The following is a 19,597-nucleotide window of genomic DNA, read 5'->3' on the forward strand; positions in this document are numbered from 1 at the left end:
CAATGGAAATCTGGGCAATGTTTTGTTTTTTGTTTTTCCCTGGTAGTGTAAGTGAAGTGGGCTGGCCTGACGTTTGCCAGTGCTGTGCGAAGCTGTGAACCATGATTCCGGAGCTATGGGCGTGGTTCCATCATGAGCTATATGAGAAAGCAAGCGATTCGGGTGTCCGTTTTGTACTGCTGACGTCAACCGGGTCTTAAACGCAAATGTGTCATCTGTAAAGTTCCACAATATGGTCAACATGGAAGGTACGGGGTATCACTGACTCTATATTCATCCATAGTTGCACACATAAAAGATGGTGGACATGACGCATTTCTGCGATTATGAATGTTTGTTGTAGCGTAGCTGTAGTAATACAGGGCTGTGAAAGGTTTAAGTAGCAGTTTTTAGCACATGAAGGGCAGTTAACATATATATGTGGTTATTCAGGTATACTGTCGAACTTGGTGCTGTAAATCAGTGTTTGAGCCTCGGAGTTGCGTCCTCATCCTGTTATTGTAGAGAAATTACATAATCTACGTGTACTGTAAATATGGTGCTCATGTAAATTGCTGATATACTTTTGGGTTGATTTGCGCTATATAAATATGGTAACAAAATAAAAAATTTAAAGGAGGAATTGCCCACACTTACTGTCAGAGGTAAGATGGTTGTAAACGCCATTTATATCACAATATAATGTGGTAGGGCGCAGGAGCAGCATTTTACGAACATAAGAAATACACAGACAAAGATAGATAGTTGAAGTGTGTATGGGCATGTGTGCTCGATTCCATTTTATTACGTTGCTGTTAACAAGTAGAATAGTAATTATGATATCATACGTAGATATTCAATCGTAAATGGTTTATGATTTCTGCTGTATAAAGGTAAGAGCACTACATGTAAAAAAATACACAGAAGATTCTAATCGTAAAGTGTTCATGAGTTGTGGTGCACTGAAGTAGGGTCGGTTTGTGTGGAACCTGCCATGATGTGTGGTTCAGGCAGACTGCACTGCTAACAATGTCGTTTGCTACTGAATTTTGCTTTAATAAGGCCACGTGGTGGTTATTTATGGTGCACTGAGTTAGTGGTACGTCTGGTAGTCAGCGTGTTGCCTACTGGACTGCATAATCTAATCACGATTGAAATAAAAGATGAAACATGTATGGAATACATTGTCGAAATGTGTATGTTGCAGGGACATTATAGTTCAAGTTGTGACCTGTGCTGTTTGCAGTGTAGACTGCCATCGACTGCCTTTGCAATTGCAGCGTGAATTTTTTTTTTTCAACTAAACCTAGAGCTGATATAAAAGAAGGCTACTAAGGGGATATTGTATAGAGTTTGATATATGTTTTTTTTAGTTTGGTACTGCACTCTGCAAATAATGAATAAAGAGTCAGTTGAATTCTGCCTGAATACGGCCATGTGGCGATGAATTATGGTGCACTGAGTTAGTAGTACCTTTGGGACTGAGCGTGTACGTAACCTGCAATGATGCGTGGTCCGGACAGGCCGCACTGGCGGAAATGTTTTTTGACTACTGAATTTTGCCTTAATAAAGCATCGGGCGATTATTTATGGTGTACTGAGTTAGTGGTACATCTGGTGTTTAGCGTGTGCTCACCGTGCGATGATGCGTGGTCTGAACGGGCTGTACTTAAAGCACTGAACGTTGCATACTAGATTGCATGTACTTTGAGGGGGGCGGGCGGGGACTATCATCAATGGAAATCAATTGTTCTGCAAACTAGGTCTACTGATTTCTCCCCATAACAAATTAAACTATTGCACTTCACGCAGTGCATTGTAACTTTCTCAAAATGGGGATGTAGGTCTGGTGGCGATGTTGCAGATTGGGAGCATTTGGTTTTCCTAACTGATTATAGTCAAGTTGTAAACCCTGCTGAACGCAATGTAGATGTTAGGGTGGACTGCATCATCTGCAATCATGGTTGAAGTGGAAGATAGAACATATATAGAATACATTATTAAAATATGTATATTTCCGGGACATTTAAAAGGGACAGTATGCTCACCGTGATGTAAAACTCTTCACTCTTCTTTGCGATAATTTATGGTGCGCTGAGTTAGTATGATCTTTGGCGTTGAGCTTGTACGTATCCTGCGATAATGCGTAGTTCAGGGGGGCCGAACTGGGAGCAATGATTTTTTTGCCTAGTGAATTCTGCTTTAATAAGGCTACGGAGTGATGACTTGTGGTGCAGCGAGTTAGTGGTACCGAAAGAACTCCGCGTGTGCGTACTCTGCAATGATTCGTGGTTTGGGAGGGAGGGGGGAGGGGGGTTGCGGTAGTATAATAGCTCTTCTCTACTGGAATGCGTCATGTACAATCATCTTTCTACCTGAATGGTGAGGCCTCACAATGTAGATCTAAGGCAGTAGTTATCACTGACCTCAAGAAATTGTTTACGTCGTATCTTAACAAAATCTGAGGACATAAAGTACAATTAACTCTACCTTTAAACAAACCAGGCTAAATTTCATGCTGTTCGTAGTATAGATTGAAGGCAGAAGTATCGACAAAAGATTTTTGTCACTTATTTTAACAAAATCAGTACACATACAGTACAATTGTTTCTACATTAAAAAAGGGTTGAATTCCCTACTCTTGACTTCAAGTTGTAAACCCTGCTGTCAGCAGTATAAATTGAAGGCAGTAGTGGACACAAACATTGAGGAATATTTTTTTGTAACAGTTAACAAAATCTTACAATTGTTTCTTCCTTAAATAAATCGAGAATGATTTTAATGTCTGTAGTGCTTAAGCGCTTCTGGTATTAAGTAGTGAACTCTGTTGATCGCAGTGTACATTTGAAAACAGTACTCAGTACACTCATGGAGGAATGTTTTGTGGCATCCTTTAACAAAATTGTCTCTGCCTTACATAATTCAAGGATAACTTGAATGCTGTCCATAGTGTAGATGAAAAGCTGAATACAAGTTGTGAACCCTGCTGTTCGCAATGTACATCTTAGGTTGCACTGCATTATCTGTAATGTACTCCATACATTGACTGTTGCATACGGGACTCATGAACTGGTATCAAGTGGTGAACTCTGTTGATCGTAGTGTACATTTGAAGGTAGTATTCAGTACAGTCATTGAGGAATGTTTTTTGTCGCATCCTTTAACAAAATTGTCTCTGCCTTATATAAATCAAGGCTAACTTGAATGCTGTCCGTAGTGTAGATGGAAAGCTGAATTCAAGTTGTGGACCCTGTTGTACGCAGTGTAGATTGAAGGCAGTAGTTGACACAGACATTGAGGAATGCTTTTTGTCACTTATTTAAACAAAATCCGAAGACATAGTACAATTGTCTCTGCTTTAAATAAATCGAGACTGAATTCAATGTTTTCTGTAGTGCTGATGCGCAACTGGTATGAAGTTGTCAATTCTACTTGACCGCAGTGTAGATTGAAGGCCATACTCAGCATAGATACCGATGACAAATTTAGATCTAAAGCTGACCTCAAGTTGTGCACCCTGCTGTGCGCAGTGTAGATCAAAGACAGTAGTCGATACAGACATAAGTCCGCGGTGCTGTGGCGCGGAGTTCTCAATGAGCCTGTATCAAGGAGGCATGTGGTCATGGCGGCAGCCACGTGGCAGGGTGCGGATGTTCGCTGTGGGGCAGTCGAGTCTCTTTGCAGAAGTGAACCACGCCCAAGGCGTAGCCTAATTATTTATAGTCTTACTTTGACGTTGTAGACGATGGACCAGCCCACTCCGCTTCTGTTTCAAAGGTGGGGGGGGGGGTTAAACACAGTTACATGACGTAAATATTCACCAGTGTCTGAGATAATATGGTTGCGTCCACTATTCAATACACTATACGTATCAATGGTATATCTACACACAAACGTTTTGGTTCTTTCCTTTATACATACTTGGTTGCCACATCTCTGTACATTGAGCTAGTGTGCTGTTGAGGGGATATATTATTCTGGAAAGGTTCGTTGTCCTGTCTTGCGCTGCCTCTTAGGTAGTAGGTGGAAGAGGTCCTGGGGGGGGGGGGGGGGGGGGGGGGGGAAGAGGGGTGTCGCTGGGTATTGTGATTTTGTTGGGTGTCGGAAGTGTATAATTAGAGCCTCGATCACATATTGCTCTTTAAATATGGGTGTGAGTTGGATGTAATTCACGCAGTACATATTCAACGTTCTTCAAGTAGTTAAATGTTTATGTTAATTTGTTAGTGGTAAGTGGAACTATTGCCTCATTTTTTAGGTAGCATTGCAGATTTGGTTTCTTGTTGAAAATATGGGGAAGTGGTCAACATTATAAGTAGGAATGGTCATTTAAAAAACCTTTCAAAATCACAGAAAAAAAATCATAGGTTTCAGGCAGGTTATAGTTAGGAATTGTCATTTAAAAAACCTTAGATTCATTAAAAAAAACGTAGGTTTTAGGGGTGTTATAGTTAGCTGGGCATTTCACTCATACAAAACCCATTTAAATTCCTCAGTTATAGAATTCGATCTAAAGGACACGTACACCTTTGCTGACTCCTCTGTGACCTGGGCGAGCTGACTCGGGCAGTTCCTTTCCCAGTGGCCGAATGAGATTATTATCAAGGCACAACATGTCATAAACCGTTCATCGCATACAAGCTATGGCTAATCTCACATACACCTGTCCCTGTTTCTTCTTTATGATCTGTTTTACAAGGAGGAGGTGCCCGATTTTATTGGGGGTCCGTCGATATCTGATGAAAGTTCTGGGCCTTGCCGGGTAATCTATCACGAACTAGACAAACTGAAATGTGGGTTTGTCATCATGACTCTGCTTTTTCTTTGTAGTGAAAATATGTATATGGCCAAACTGTAAAACTAGGAATTCTTGCCTGAAGCCTAATATTCAGTATAAAGAGAAGAGGCTGGTTCTGTAAAAACAAGCAGTCTCCTGAGAACCTATATGCTTTCACGTGTCAGAGCGGCGGGAATCGGGGGCTCGGCCTTGGTCTGGCTATCGTCCTTCCTGAGGGACCGCACCCAGGCGGTCCGGTTGGGGGATTTCTCGGCCACCCCACTTAAGGTCACTTGTGGTGTTCCCCAGGGTTCTTCTCTCTCTCCTCTTTTGTTCAATCTTGATATCTATCCTCTAATCTTTGCGCTCCAGCAGCTGGAGGTCACCGTATATAGCTATGCGGATGACCTCCAGCTCATCTTCAACCTATCCTCTTCTCCCCATTCTATTTCCAACTTCCAGACTATTATGATTTTTATTAGGGACTGGATGAACCACAACCATCTGAAGTTGAACCCGGATAAAACCGAGTTGGTTCTCATGGGTGGTTCTTCCAGTCCCTGGAACTCTTTATTTTGGCCCTTTTCTTTTGGCCCCCCTCCCACTCCCTCTCCCTCAGTCAAGACCCTAGGCATCAAAATTAACAATCATCTTACCCTCCACTCACAAATTAGTTCTGTTGTTTCTTCTTGCTTTCTCACTCTTCGCACTATTCACGCTGTTTCTCGTTTCTTTTCTCCCCTGGCACTTAAACTGATCATGTCCGCCCTTGGTGATCTCCCGGCTGGATTACGCCAATGCCCTGCACAACGGCATTCCGGGGTACAGCCTACGGAAGCTCCAACTGGTCCAAAACCAGGCGGCCCGATTAGTGTACGGCCTTTCCCGCTCTCACCACTCAACTCCTTTATTGAAGGCGCCCCACTGGCTGCCTGTCAGGGAGCGATCCCTTTTCAAAACAGGTTGTATGGTCTTCCAGGCGCGCCAGTGCTCAGCTCCCGCCTTCATTGCTTCCTTGATAAGGGAGTATATCCCCGCTAGAGAGCTTCGTTCATCATCCCAATCACTTCTGCAGGTACCCCGCTACAAGCGCAAAAAGTGGGGAGGGGCCAACTTCTCATTCTTGGCACCTTCCTTTTGGAACTCCCTCCCCGACCACCTACGGCTGGCCAAGCACCACCCTCTTTTTCATAAAGACCTTAAAACTTTCTTATTCAATCAGGCCTTCCCTTTGTAAATTGTCCTTATACTTACCCTTTTCTTACCAGTATCTATTGCCTCTCCTCTGCTATTTTAGCCTCCACAGCGCCAAGAAACCGCATGGTGAATGTAGCGCTCTATAAGTATTTTGAATTCAAATTCAAATTCAGATTCTACATGCTGTTGTACTTCTAGGATATCCGTTACTGGTTGCAGCCAATAAATTCGATCCTTGACATCACCTAGAAGACTGTATTTCTGTGGTCCAAAACAGGAAGGACTCGAGGTCTTTGGGTGTTCTCCCTGGCACCGCCGGGTCCATAAAAACCCGGTACCTCACCACGAGAGACCCGCCCCACCTCAACATAACGTTGAAGTGAGCGCGATTCCCGCCATTTACTCTGCTCCATTTTCATTTTTTCTCTAGTATTTTAAATTCATATTGTGCCGAGTCTTTATTTGTAAACAAAACAGGTGATGGACCGAATGTGGATCAATGTCACACATTCACCCCAGTCCAAAGATCTGGGCCCAAATCCATCGTTTTTTTGCACTCCACACCACCCTGGGTTAGACAATGGCGATATGCAAATCAGCTCTGACCCTGTGCCCCATGGGAACAGTCCAGTCCGAACTACAAAAGCCATGTCCTTCCCAGAACGGAATCAAGCATCCGAGGACCGGACCGGTTTCGAGGTAACACCTCTCATCAGCCCGGCTGTACTGGGGTGAATGTAAGACATTGATCTACATTCTGTCCATCAAATTGTTTTTTGAGTCTTTATTTGTGGCAGTTGTCATTTCATTGCTTCAACCGCTGAGAATTGCAGAAGGGGTGTCGGAGAACATCTCCTTGGCTGCCTCCTCCCTCTCACGTAGCAGGTCCGAAGACATCATAGAGAATTATGTATAACTTTGGCTGGTCTCGGTTTGTGATTCTTCACTAATGTGGCCGTTCCGAGGACCAGAGCACGCTCCTCCACCCCAGAACACCCTCGCTGTCCTACCTGGTGCAGTCCGGTAGATATTCCTCGTCATCCGAATCGGGAAAACTCCGGTTGCGACCTATATATACACATATAAATACACACAGATGCACAGCATGTAATATGCTAATTAGGACTGTTGGGAGAAGAAAGCTGCAGAATGGTGCTTGGAACAGCCATGGCTGAAGTAGCTCTGTTCCATTTTTCATACAACTATAGCAGCCTCATATAATGTGTGATACTTTGAAACAAAAGGGCACTTTTTAACCAACAACAAACTTCATCCTCCCTGGGACATCTATTTTTGCTTTTATCATTTAAAGTATGGGCTTGAAAATACTGGCAAGCGTAGAGCTCTTAGCTAAAAAGACAAACACAACAAGATGATGGACAGAGTGCTGAAACATTTCAAACACTCACCCCCAGTCAAGAGATCTGGGTTTAATCCGTTGTTCTTTTGCTCACCATACCACATCAATTTGGAACCAGCAATATGCAAATCAGTCTAAACCTTGCTCCCAATGGGAACAGTCCAGCCCAAACTGCCAGGCCACGTACCTCCTTGGATCGGAAACAAGCAATCTGGGACCAGTTTTGGGATATCACCTCTCATCAGACAGGCTAGCTTGAATCCAGTGGCACAGCAAGCAAGGGACCCACGTCTGGGAATACCTTTGACCACTTAGGGTACACATAGCAAAAAAATAGATGACGGATGCAGTGCTGAGATTTTTCAAACACTCAACCCCAGTAAAGAAATCTGGGTTAAATCCATTATTCTTTTGCACAGCACAACACCCAGGGCACGAGTCGGGGTACCACTTATTTTACAAGGTGGACTTCGTCCACCCTGCTTAACAAAACGCCGTCCATCCTGCTCATCAAAAGCGTGATAATCAGCAGCTCATGACTGACCTTGCTAGGATTTATACATGAACATTACCGTTGGGGCTGATTGGTGCTGGGGAGAAGGAGCGGGTGAAGGCGTCAGTCGGTGCTTGCTTCCGAAAACAAAGGGGTAAAAGGGAGTTAACACTGGATTCCAGCCGCTATCCAATGCATGGATGGACCCCGGATTGCAGTAGCACCCACCATCCCACCCCCGCCTGCCCACTGGCGCTGCCTCATGCCTACCCCTAGTCTTCCGCTGAGAGGCGTTATATTCTGGTCTTCTCCTTCTCTGCTGCTCAGCCTGTGTGCGTGATGTCATTGGAACGTTCGTGTATGCATGGTTTGAATGTGTGATCAGTTTGAGTGAGTGGGGCTGAGCAGCTGGATGCTGCTCCCGGTGGGGCCTTCCTTACTACCAACTGTCTAATAAACCAACTTAAGAATACCTACTATTATTGGATTTACTTATTTTACAATGTACATTTAACATTGTAACAATGGCGACGAGGGAGAAAGAACTACGTGTGCAGGAACTACATTTGAAACATGGAACTACAAAAATGATTGCAAATTAACTGTGGAAAAAGCTTTAAGAAGACAAGCAACGCTTTTGATGCCCCACCGGTGTCATGTTACATCTGGCAGCCATCCATAAAGGTATGTTACAAGCGTTGGACTTTATATGGGTTTTAAAATATTAGATTTATTTTCTGGACCGTCGGACTTTGACATAAAAAAGGAGGAGTTTCAGCCTGAAGCTGTATTTCAAATTGTGGGGCTGGTATGCCTGGAAATCCATTGCCATTTGTAACGTTTGCCTACCGTCATTTCCAACTGTCTTTTTCTTCAGCTGAAGATCTGTTTCCTGGCCGGCTGAATGCTGAATGATGACGCAACAGAATACTGCCACAGTATTGGTGATTCTGTGGAACACGTTGTCATCTATGGACGCGCGTCAGCGTCATGAAGAGTCAAGTTCACGCAGTGTTTATGCGCACGTATGTGCATCATTGGCAACAACTGTCATGGCAGGGTGAAAGAGCGTTGAGATTACGGATGACTTACTGCCTAAGTTCTTTCATTGTGCTCCTGTCTCCTCAGTAACATTGAGCGGATTTTCAAAGTGTTCTTCATGAGAAAGGTACTGTGTTAATAGAAATCTTGACTGAGATTGATTTTGAAACTGCCACAGATTGCTCACCGGAGCGGTTTTCTTCGGAAACTTCCAACATTACGTACTGCATACATTAATTCTGTTCCATCTGCGCCATCTAGTGTCTATTTTTCATTATGGCACGACTACAGGAAAATATTATCCGTTCGATTTGGAGACCGTGGATTCAATTCTTCGAATGTCATTTACCTGCCTTGCTGAAGAAGTGGAGCTGTTTATCGTGACAACGGTGACTACTTTTATTGTTTTAGTTTCTTGTTTTGAATTATTTGCTAATCACATGTGTACTTGTGATATGTTTACGCTTGTTTACAGGTTATGTTCAGAGAGACTGATTTGATTTACTGTTACTACATGAACTGTTTATATGCTGAGATCTTTGTCAATGTGCTCCTTTAGTGTCATTTTAATAGATTAATTTACGTTTACTGAATTTAGCTACTTATGTACTGGAACTTTTTTTCAGGTGCTCATTTGTTTTCTTTAAGTGATGATTTTTAGTGGTCATGTTTTACTACGCAAAGTCGTGGAAGTTTTAGATTTTTCTTTTATAGTAATGAACCACATTTGTGCTCATTTTATTTGAGGAGTTCATTCTTTGTGGTATTGGCTTTAATTTGTTGAGCCATAGGAGTGCGCTATTTGAGTTGGGATGCTCAATTTAATTTATTTCCAGTGATTATTAGTAGGAACGTTTGATTCTGCTATATGTTTTGGAACTACTGTTGGTAGGTGTTGAGATTTATTTTGCTGTATGTTTTTGATGAACCACTTTTCTTAGTGCTCTATTCTAATAGAGGAGTTCACATTTTTACTGTGAGGAGTTGTGCAGGGGCTAAATTTTTTCTTCTAGTGCATTGAACCACTTTTAGTGCTCAAAATGTTTTGAGGTGTTCAATCCTAGTGTGAATTTTCTGAAGATTAGTTTTTCAAGTTTGGATTTTTAGTGTGTATCTTTTGCGGAGCCACATAGGTGCTCATTGTTTGAGGTGCTCCATCTGTTTCAGGTTAAATTATATGAGGCGAGTCCTCAGTTCTGTTCATTCATGATTTATTTTGTTGAACCACGCAAGTGCTCTATTCAGTTAGGAGGTGTTCAGTTTTACAGAGAGCCGCTGGGGAGTCATGTACCTCGTGCGGAATGTTGTAATTTAAGTACATTAACTTGGGGTGTCATGTACCCCATGCACTAGGAGTTATGCGCCTTGTGCTGTGTGTTTTATTTTAAGTGTGTTTCGGGTAGCGTGTGGGGACTTCTGTGTCTTATTTTTGTTATTCTATTGGGGCGCCTTTTTTTCTAGTTTGGTTCCCTGTCTATTGATTTTTGTGACAGTCTGGCCAACTGGCATGATTTGTGACATTTAGGGTTTTGGTTTGTGATGGGGGATGGTGGTTATGTGAGGTCTATTTTGTCAGATTGTTTTGTTACGTGATGTCTTTGCCATTTGTTTTATGCGAGGTGATTTTATGCCTCTTTTCATGATTTGTGCAAGAATTCCTATATTATGCTTTATTGCTATTTCAGAATTTGTATTTGTAGTCATTCATTCATTTGTGTTGACTGCTTATTTGATATCCTGACCTTGTCATCGTCAGGGCATACTGTATTTATTTCCTCTTGCTTTCTTTTCTTTTCTTTGTTTTAAAAGAGGGAGATTTGTTATATTCTGGTCTTCTCCTTCTCTGTTGCTCAGCCTGTGTGCGTGATGTCATTGGAACGTTCGTGTATGCATGGTTTGAATGTGTGATCAGTTTGAGTGAGTGGGGCTGAGCAGCTGGATGCTGCTCTCGGTGGGGCCTTCCTTACTACCAACTATGTCTAATAAACCAACTTAAGAATACCTACTATTATTGGATTTACTTATTTTACAATGTACATTTAACATTGTAACACGAGGCCTTACCTCAGTCTGCCCAATTGCACTGAGGCTGCAAATTGCTCCACAACTGCGACGTCTCCTGTGTTGAATTCACGCGCCACATGCGTAGCTTGCGGCGGATTTAAAAATAATGCAGCACAGGGAGAGGCAGAGGAGGCCCTCTCCAATTTAAAAGACAATTAGGAGAAGGCAAAGTTATCTGTAGTGATCAGTCTTTACACCTAGAAGAAAATAGAGGGCGAGAGAGGGGAGAGCAGGGCTTAGAGCCACAGGACGAGAACTGAAGGGGCATAAAAGAGAAATGGGACATACAGGAGCAAACATTTTGCCAATTGCAGTCGTCTCGTTTGAGAAATGGGCCAATAGGCAATTGTACTACAGAAATATGCAAGTCGGGCAGGAGCAGTGCAAGCTTGATCAACACAAAAGAGATAGGGTAGGTGACATGCGCAGCTGTGCAAGCCACACACACAATTACGGGACGTAATACACAGATAGCAGCTTTGCATCCTTTCTCGTAGACATACAGAAAAAGTGGCATTGCATCCGTCTCTTGCATACCAAGAAAACAGGCAGTAGTGCAAGCTGCTTTGCATCCTTCTCAAGCATTCCTAGAAGACAGGCAGTAGTGCAGTCAGGGGGAAAACAAATATTTTCAAACATTATCTAAAAGGCTGGGTTCATGAAGTGACTGTTGTAAGGAAAAAGAAAATCCTGGAGTCAAATAAATTGGGAAGGAGGCAGGTCATTGATTAAATCATGAAAGTTACAGGTCGCTTCTCTATGCTAAATACTCATTTTGAACTTCCAAAAATGTCAGGTTTGAAGAAAGACCTTCAGGGCATGGAGCTCATGTGAAGCGATGATGGCAACATGGACACGTGTTGCCAAGGAACTAGGGCCTGATCAGCCAATAGGTCTCGCTTTTTGGGCTACGGGTTTTGCCAATGCGGTTTCGGGGGTTAGGTGATTAGAGGAGGGAGGCACCTGAGGGAGAGACCAACACGGAGAAGGGGGGGTTGTTTTCCAGGTTTTGGGGGACCACAAAAAGAAGAGGGTGACAAGGAGGGCGGGGCTGGGGTTGTTTTCAGGGTGGAGAAGTACACAGAGGGGGTAGAGAGTAACACAAAGCATAAAGGGAGTTTGCAGAGGAAGTACACGAGGAAGAAAGCAACACAGAGCATACGGAGCATCTTCCTGGGGGAGAAGCACAGAACGGATAGGGAGGAACAGAGATTATGGGGCAAGGTAGGTGTGATGGGGAAAGAAGCGCACAAGAGGGAGAGAAATATAGTATAAGGGCAGGGGTGAAATGAGCAATACAGGGATTTGCAAAGGAAAGCACACAGGAGAGAGCGCAACACAGTGCAGGGGTGTTCAGGAGGTGAAGAAAGCACATGATGGAGAAAGCAACACAAATCTTTAGAGTAAGATGTGTGGTCAGTACTTGTGTCTCGACTTGACAATCTTGATCAACCCTCCCGTGAAGCATAGGTACTTTACCTTCGTACTACCTGCCGCGATGCCACTTCCTGTGACACCACCTAACTTGGAGAGTCTCTACCCCCCCCCCCACTTCTTTTTTTAGGACTTGAGCCCTGATGACACCCCAATTTGGACGCAGCCATTTCCAAATCAGTCTTTACCCTGCTCCCCATGGGAACAATTCAGCCTGAACTGCCGGGCTTGGCCCACCCTGGACCGAAACAAGCCACCTGGGACCTGTTGCAGGGTATAACACCTCATCAGCCAGGCTAGCTTGAATCCAGTGGCACAGCGAGCTAGGGACCCACGTCTGGCCATACCAATTAAATGAAGCAAATACAACAATACGAAGACAGCACTAGCTTAGAGGGTAACACATGTCATGTTGCCATTTGACAGCTATGTCCAACATCTTTGATTATTACTTCCACATTCTATGACTGCGCTAAAAGGGGCTGGAAAAGAACGCTGCCCCGGTGGGGTGACAGTAAAATTCAGTCTAAGACACACAGTTCATTGAACTTCACAAATACATCAAATATATATTATACAATAACTCCAAACAATTGCCCCTAACTTCACCTATTACTCCGCCCTGCTACTCCAGCCTACCCCCTGACCTTTTTTCGTTGGGTATACCTTGTATCTTGTTTGGAAATTTCAGTCTTGCTGCCACCCCACCTCTCCAACATTATTGTCTGAGATACGCCCTGTAAGTTTGTTCCAGTGCTCACCTAGGGCAAAGGGAACAGCTGAGGTTAGGCATTCACAAAAGGGAGGTGCCATGGGTGAGTTTCGTCCTAAGTAATGTGGAGAACTAAGTACACAAGATATTATTTTACCTGTCTTGTCAATAGATGGCAGGCTACCCAAAGATTATGAAAAAGATGCTCATTATACAATACCGGTTTATTCTGCTTATCATACGTCAGAGGGCAAAAAGGGAAGACTCATTACATTGTAAAGACACAAAGTTACCGAAAAAGCCACAAAACTTCACAACAAGAGTTCCAAGCTATATATAACATGTCCATACTAGTGTACATTTAATTCGTGTGTGAAGTGCGATAAACATAATTCTGTCAAAAATCAATAGAATTTAAACAAAGCCTAAGGACGGGAGCCGAAGAGACCCTGACAACCTGGTCCTCAAAGGACCTGGTGGATAGAATATACTCAATGAGTACAAGGTTCGGAGCCTGGGGAATTATGCTGAAGACTCATAAATGTCCAAAATACCCGCATCCCCTCCTTAAAAATCTAAAAGATGGGGACGCACCGGTGAAAAATAATAACACATGTGTGCGAGGTACACGTTCAATTTCCCCTGTCATGCCGTCTAATGAGTACAGGTCGAACATAACAGGAAGCATTAGAAACCCGGAGGGAACATCTCAGGAGATCAGGGATTGGTCCTGGGTGACAAAAACATTAAACAACAAGTATACCGAATGAAGAAAAGAAAAATGTAACAGGAGAAAGGAGGCCGGTCTCCAGCTCGGAAGAAGTCCGTTCAGTTAACATTGCGTTCTGTTCATGGAACGTCCATGGTTTTAAAGACATGGGGCAGGACCACGAAACATTAACTTTCCTCACTCATCAAGATATCATCCTGCTCCAGGAAACCTGGAACCTGTCTCCAATTTCCATCCCAGGATTCATAGAATTCCACATCCTGGCTGAAAGATTCTCAAGCTTTGGGCACCCAAGAGGGGGTCTTTAAACTTTCGTAACACAAAAACTGGACAACGGAAGAATTGGATACGGGGTCCACATGGGTCCAAGTGACTAAACTAAGTGGTAGACATTCGCCCGAAGAACGTAAGTGGCAACTTTTAGTAATTAACGTCTACATCCATCCCGAAAGGAAAAAGCAGAATGAAAAATATACAATACTTACGAATCTAATAAAAGCAATGCAGAAAAGCCATCAGCATTGCCAAATGGTTATTTCTGGTGACTTCAATTGCAATCTAATAGCCAGTACCCTGCATGAAAGAAAAAGGCAGGATAATCAGGGAGCTAGAATGCTAATGAAAGAACTAGAACCTCTCGGCCTGACAATCCTGAACGGGAAAATGCCGGGCGACATCCCTGCGGCAGTCACATTTCTGAGTGGAAAAGTTTCTTCAACTATTGATTTTGTTATCATTAGCAATAACTTGCTCTCACAAGTCGACACCTTCAAAGTTACATCAAGAGTCGAAAGTGATCATCTTCCTCTTACCGTAAGAATCATCTTCCTCTTACCGTAAGAATGAACATCAAAGTAAAGCTCGCCCAAAATATCAAGTCCATAGCGCAATACCCTGAAAAGTTCAATCTTCAAAAACTTAAATGGCTGGGAGTGGCCCCACAAATTATACAGGAGACAGCTAGGGAATTTCTGGGCACTCAGGTCACGCAAACAGAAGCTGACTGAGTCAAAACCAGGGAACAGCTGGTCGAGTTATTAGTCCAAAGATTCCCAGCCACAAGGGGCTGCACCTCAAGGACAGTTACCAAAAGAGAGCCTTGGTTCAACCACGAGCTAAGAACAAAAAAGAGGGCTTGCAATATGTGCGATCACAATTACGAGCAGTAAAAGCGGGTAGGAAAACAGAAACTGTGCCAACTGAGGAGCACTTACATCAGGAACCTGAGGAGCGCAAAATTAGCGCATAAGAGGGGCATCTGGTCACAATTATTGACAGCAAGCAAAAAGCCCAATAGCAGCGACTTCTGGGGCATTATAAATAAATTGTCATCTGGTCCAATATTACAGCAAGAAGCGGGAATCCGTCAAGAAACGTGGGTTCACCACGTGACAACCTTGTACAGCAACACAGTAACAGGCGCTGCAGACGGGCCTAGAGGGCAGCATCTTGAACAAGAGGTAAAACAAACGGCTCCCGACCCGGATCACGCGGAAGGCAGCGCAGTAAGTTCAAAGGTATTTAACCATGACCTAACCAACGCAAAGGAATTAAGAGGTTTGATTTCAAAACTCAAGACCGAGGGAGCGGCAGGTCCAAATGGCCTTCCAAACGCTATCTTTAAAAGCGATCCAGACTTTTGGTCCTCCCACCTTACCCCCGTCTTCAATGAGATCTATATACGATCCAACGTCCCGGTTTCCTGGAAAGGGAACATTATCCACCCCATATTTAAAAAGGGCGACCATCGCAAACCGGGCAACTACCGATTCATCTCATTGACGACGTGGAGGCCAAGCTTTATGCTTCTTGCCTGTTAGTCCAGCTCCAAGATTGGATGGAGGAGAAGAACAAAATCCCCAAGTTCCAGACGGGTTTCAGGCAAGGGATGGGCACCATAACCAACCTGGCCATTCTAGCACTTTTAATTGAAAAGGTGCAAAAAAATAAATTGCGATTATTCGCATGCTTTGTGGACATCAAATCCGCTTTCGATGGAGTAAACAGGGATCATCTTTGGAAGAAACTCAAGGCCTGGGGTTTGTAAAGTGCAATGCTGAACGCCATAACCACCTTACACTCGGATACCTGGGCCAGAGTTAAGCTGGGCAATGGATATAGCACAACCCCAAGTATCCACACGCAGCGAGGCCTGAAACAAGGATGCGTTCTAGCTCCTACCCTTTTTAACTTCTTTCTTTCAGACATCGCATCACACCTTGAAAAAGCCGATTGCCATCCACCGAACATGGCCAATGAGTCAGTCGCCATTTTACAATACGCAGACGATATTGTTTTGCTGAGCCAAACCCCAATCGGCTTACAGAGATCCATAAACAATCTAGTAACCTACTTGGATCAGGAACAACTTGAGTTAAATAAAGAAAAAACAAAAATAATTTGTTTAGTGGATCATAAAAAAACAAAAATTCAAATGGTCGGCAAACGGGGCAATAGTGGAAGAGCAGCGCTCATTTAAATATCTTGGCGTTATAATTGGGCAAAGTGCCTCTTATAAGGATCATAAACTGGCGCTAAAGCCCAATCATTAATTTACACGTACAGACTTCTACGTAAAAAAATTGACTGCCCGAACTATATTCATCTGCTAAAAATTATGGCCGCACAAATCCAGCCTAGCCCATTGTATGGTTTAGCCACCTGGTGCGGTAAGGAAGCGAACATACTAAAATGAGCTTCAGCCTCTCCCTCTCAGGTCCGTCTAGAATTCGGTCTTCAACACCAAAAATTCCGGGGAATGAGCGGCTTTGTCAAACTCGGTCATAAATTTCGTTCCTCTAACCCAGACACCATGAACAGATTATGCTGGGACGAAATCAGGGACCAGATGAACTCTGAAACACCGATCTCATGGGGCAGCTTCCTGAAAACCTCTTTGGACATGCTGGTACTACAAACTGCATGGGAAAATGGGGATGACAAAGAAAGTTTCAGCAAAGCGGCAAATGTTGCACCAAAAAGGAAATCTTTGCTGTCTGACAAAAAAGAATTCAGCAAGCGCTGGCACGGGTGGACTGTCATCAACTCGTATAAAACCCTAAGGCCGCAAGCTTATTTATCTGCTCATTTCAGCTTGCAGCTAAAAAAAGAGTTTTATAAACTTCAGAATGGGTGTGCACGACTAGAAGGACCTGTATCCAACCTGGAAAAAGCCTTTTCTATCTGAGAACTGTTGACTATGCAGTTATAAATTAGAATCCTTAATCCAATTACTTTGTGCCTGCCCAGCAGTTCTGGTCCAGAGAAGACAGCATTTAAAATTTATTTTTAATGCCCTGAACATTCGCTCAAGCAGGCAAGCGGCAATATGCTGGCTGGAGGGCGCGTCCATCATCTTGGCCTGCCGGGGGGTCAAATATATGACAATGGTCAGAAGACTCTTACACCAAGCTGACGGAGAGCAACTAAATTAAGTTGGAACAAAGTCACCTCCTTACGGTCAATCCATCACAATAATCAAGCAGACAGCATGCTAATCCACGTCCAGTTGCCGGCCGCAAACAGACAGCAAAGACCACCATAGTCTTAAACATTGGGGTAGCACCAATATATTTGTCTCTTTTGAGGCGTCCCTATACTTTTATTCATGCCATTTAATTTTAAACTGTACCCCCCATCGTAGTGTAATGCGCCGCTTATATAGGCAGCCCGTTTTTCCCGCTTTCTATCCAGAATTTTGGGAGCGTTTATACTAAATAAGTTAAAGAATCAACAGGGTTTTAAGCTAGGAGATTGTCTCTGTGAGTAGGAATTTCTGGAAATGAATTTTTAATGAAAAGCAACTGCACCTTTCTTATAATATCGGTATTGAGTGAAAACCAGGTGTATTTTATAAACGTAATGTAACGTAATGTAATTTCTATTATGATTTTTATGTATATTGGGGGGGGGGGGGGAAATTGTAATGATTTTAACTAATCAAACAATATTGTTAAAAAAAACATTTTAAATAGGAATTTCAGACAAAAATAAAATCACACAAATAAAGTATAGAGGATTTCGCAAATTTAAGGGGAACAGAGAACATGTATTCTGTTTCTAGTTAAGTCATTCTCTTTTTTTCTCCTTATCAACAAATGCTGCAAAGATTCCAATTTAAATCAAGCTATTATGAAACACAATTCTGGAAGCTAATATAAAGTCCAAATTGGTTTTCTTTTGAATGCTTTCACATTTTAACATTTATGCGAACCTACCTGGTGCGGGCTTCCACCCGTCAAAATTAGCTTTTTTAATTGGACCTTTTTCAATACCTAGACAGTTATGATCTGGTGCAGCAGTGCTCACCTGCAAAGTAGAAAATTAGTCTTAACAAATAAGCATTTAGGAGTACACCACAATTTTGGCATTAATGAGAGAATGCAATGTTTTACTTCATTCTTCCAAATGTAGACTTGTTTTAAAATTCACACCCATAGCAACCGTAAGTAAAGGACCCACAAGTAAACTCTAAAAACTTTTCAGATCAGTGTGCGACAGCAATGGCTAGTTGCCATGCACAAACCTTTCTAATCTTCCACAGCCAAAAGTGACAGAGGGGCTTCAACATACTTACTGTGTTCTTTAGTGAACACGCGACTTTGTATCTACAACATTGCCATATTTTCCCAAAAGTCTCAAACAAAAGATTCCCGGGTAATCCATCTTCGATAGTTCCTTGTATGTATCATGATAGTATTGAGTTCTCGCTTCTGCATATTTAGAGAACGTACCACCTTCTGCATACAACACCCACCAATCATAATTTAGCACTCTAATGTCGTATGACATTCTCTATAGAAATCCCAAAGCAAAGTTCATACATCTTCAGATCACATAACCACATCATCTTTCTTGAAATGATCTCAAAACATGTTTTCTTTCAGGAGACCAAAAACAACCTTGAAAAGGCATCATTCAAGAAAAGCAATTGGCAAAAAAATCTATTGATGAGATACCATCGAATCCTCTGGCAACCATACTCCGGATTTGGCAAATCCCTAAACCCAAAGCCCAGGTCCAGTCAACACGGGAGACAGGAGATTAAAAGAACGTGCCTTAATGCCAAATATTTATTTTTTGAGCGGCTCTTGTTTTTTTGAGGCAAGTAAAATCTATCAATTAAAATGATACCTGTATTGATAGCGGGCGTTCGTACATATTCACTTCTGCTGTCCTGCACACTTCCACCATGGGGAGCCGCCCGAATTCAACCAAAGGCCCGTTCTCAGCCATTCTCCAACGGCCGGAAATAAACCAATGTTCCGTGAAAATCAGGTGCGACGTGACATCACTAACGTGATGACGGCGCTCCTTCAATATGCCTGGACCAGGGTGGGACTTCCAAGGACGTACCAGGCAGCCACAGAAGGAGAGCAGCGCAGGAATTTATTTTTAATAATTACCGGGCCAGGACTCAGAGAAAAATCGTATAGACCCGGCCTGGTTAAATAAGTGCCGGTGCTATTAAGCACTTTATTTAAAAGCCAATCTCAAGAAAATGTTTCATACAGCAACAAATATATTTTAATGTTGTGAACTCTGACTAACAATAGTTTTCAAACTTTTACGTAAGATGCGCTCATCACAAACATGGTTGAAGCTTTTGGTGCCTCCTGTGTAATTCCGCATTTTTACACGCAAAAAGAAAAGATTTTATTCTTTTAAAGATAGAGGCAAACAGGTTTTCACTTACTGAATTAAATCCTTCACCTCAGTACGAACGTACCCATCTTTGAGTGATCACAATCTACTAAGGCCCCTCGTTCTTCCAATCAAACTATGTGAAGGATCTACACAGCTTATTTACT

General features: G+C 42.9%; 1 protein-coding gene across 1 annotated transcript in view; it reads right to left on the reverse strand.

The window, feature by feature from the left end:
• The window catches only part of LOC147702234 (uncharacterized), a 109,192-nt gene extending 90,150 nt beyond the window's left edge, over positions 1-19,042 (reverse strand). The window contains exons 1-2 of the mRNA XM_086929408.1: positions 18,921-19,042; positions 18,005-18,095 (exon numbers count right to left, since the gene is read on the reverse strand). Of these exons, the coding sequence (XP_086785534.1) occupies positions 18,005-18,095; positions 18,921-19,022 (193 nt within the window). The 5' untranslated portion in view covers positions 19,023-19,042. The remainder of the gene's footprint in view (positions 1-18,004; positions 18,096-18,920) is intronic.
• Between the last annotated feature and the right edge of the window lie 555 nt (positions 19,043-19,597).

The sequence above is a fragment of the Lissotriton vulgaris genome, chromosome 7 (assembly GCF_964263255.1).
Source record: "Lissotriton vulgaris chromosome 7, aLisVul1.2, whole genome shotgun sequence".
Lineage (NCBI taxonomy): Eukaryota > Metazoa > Chordata > Amphibia > Caudata > Salamandridae > Lissotriton > Lissotriton vulgaris.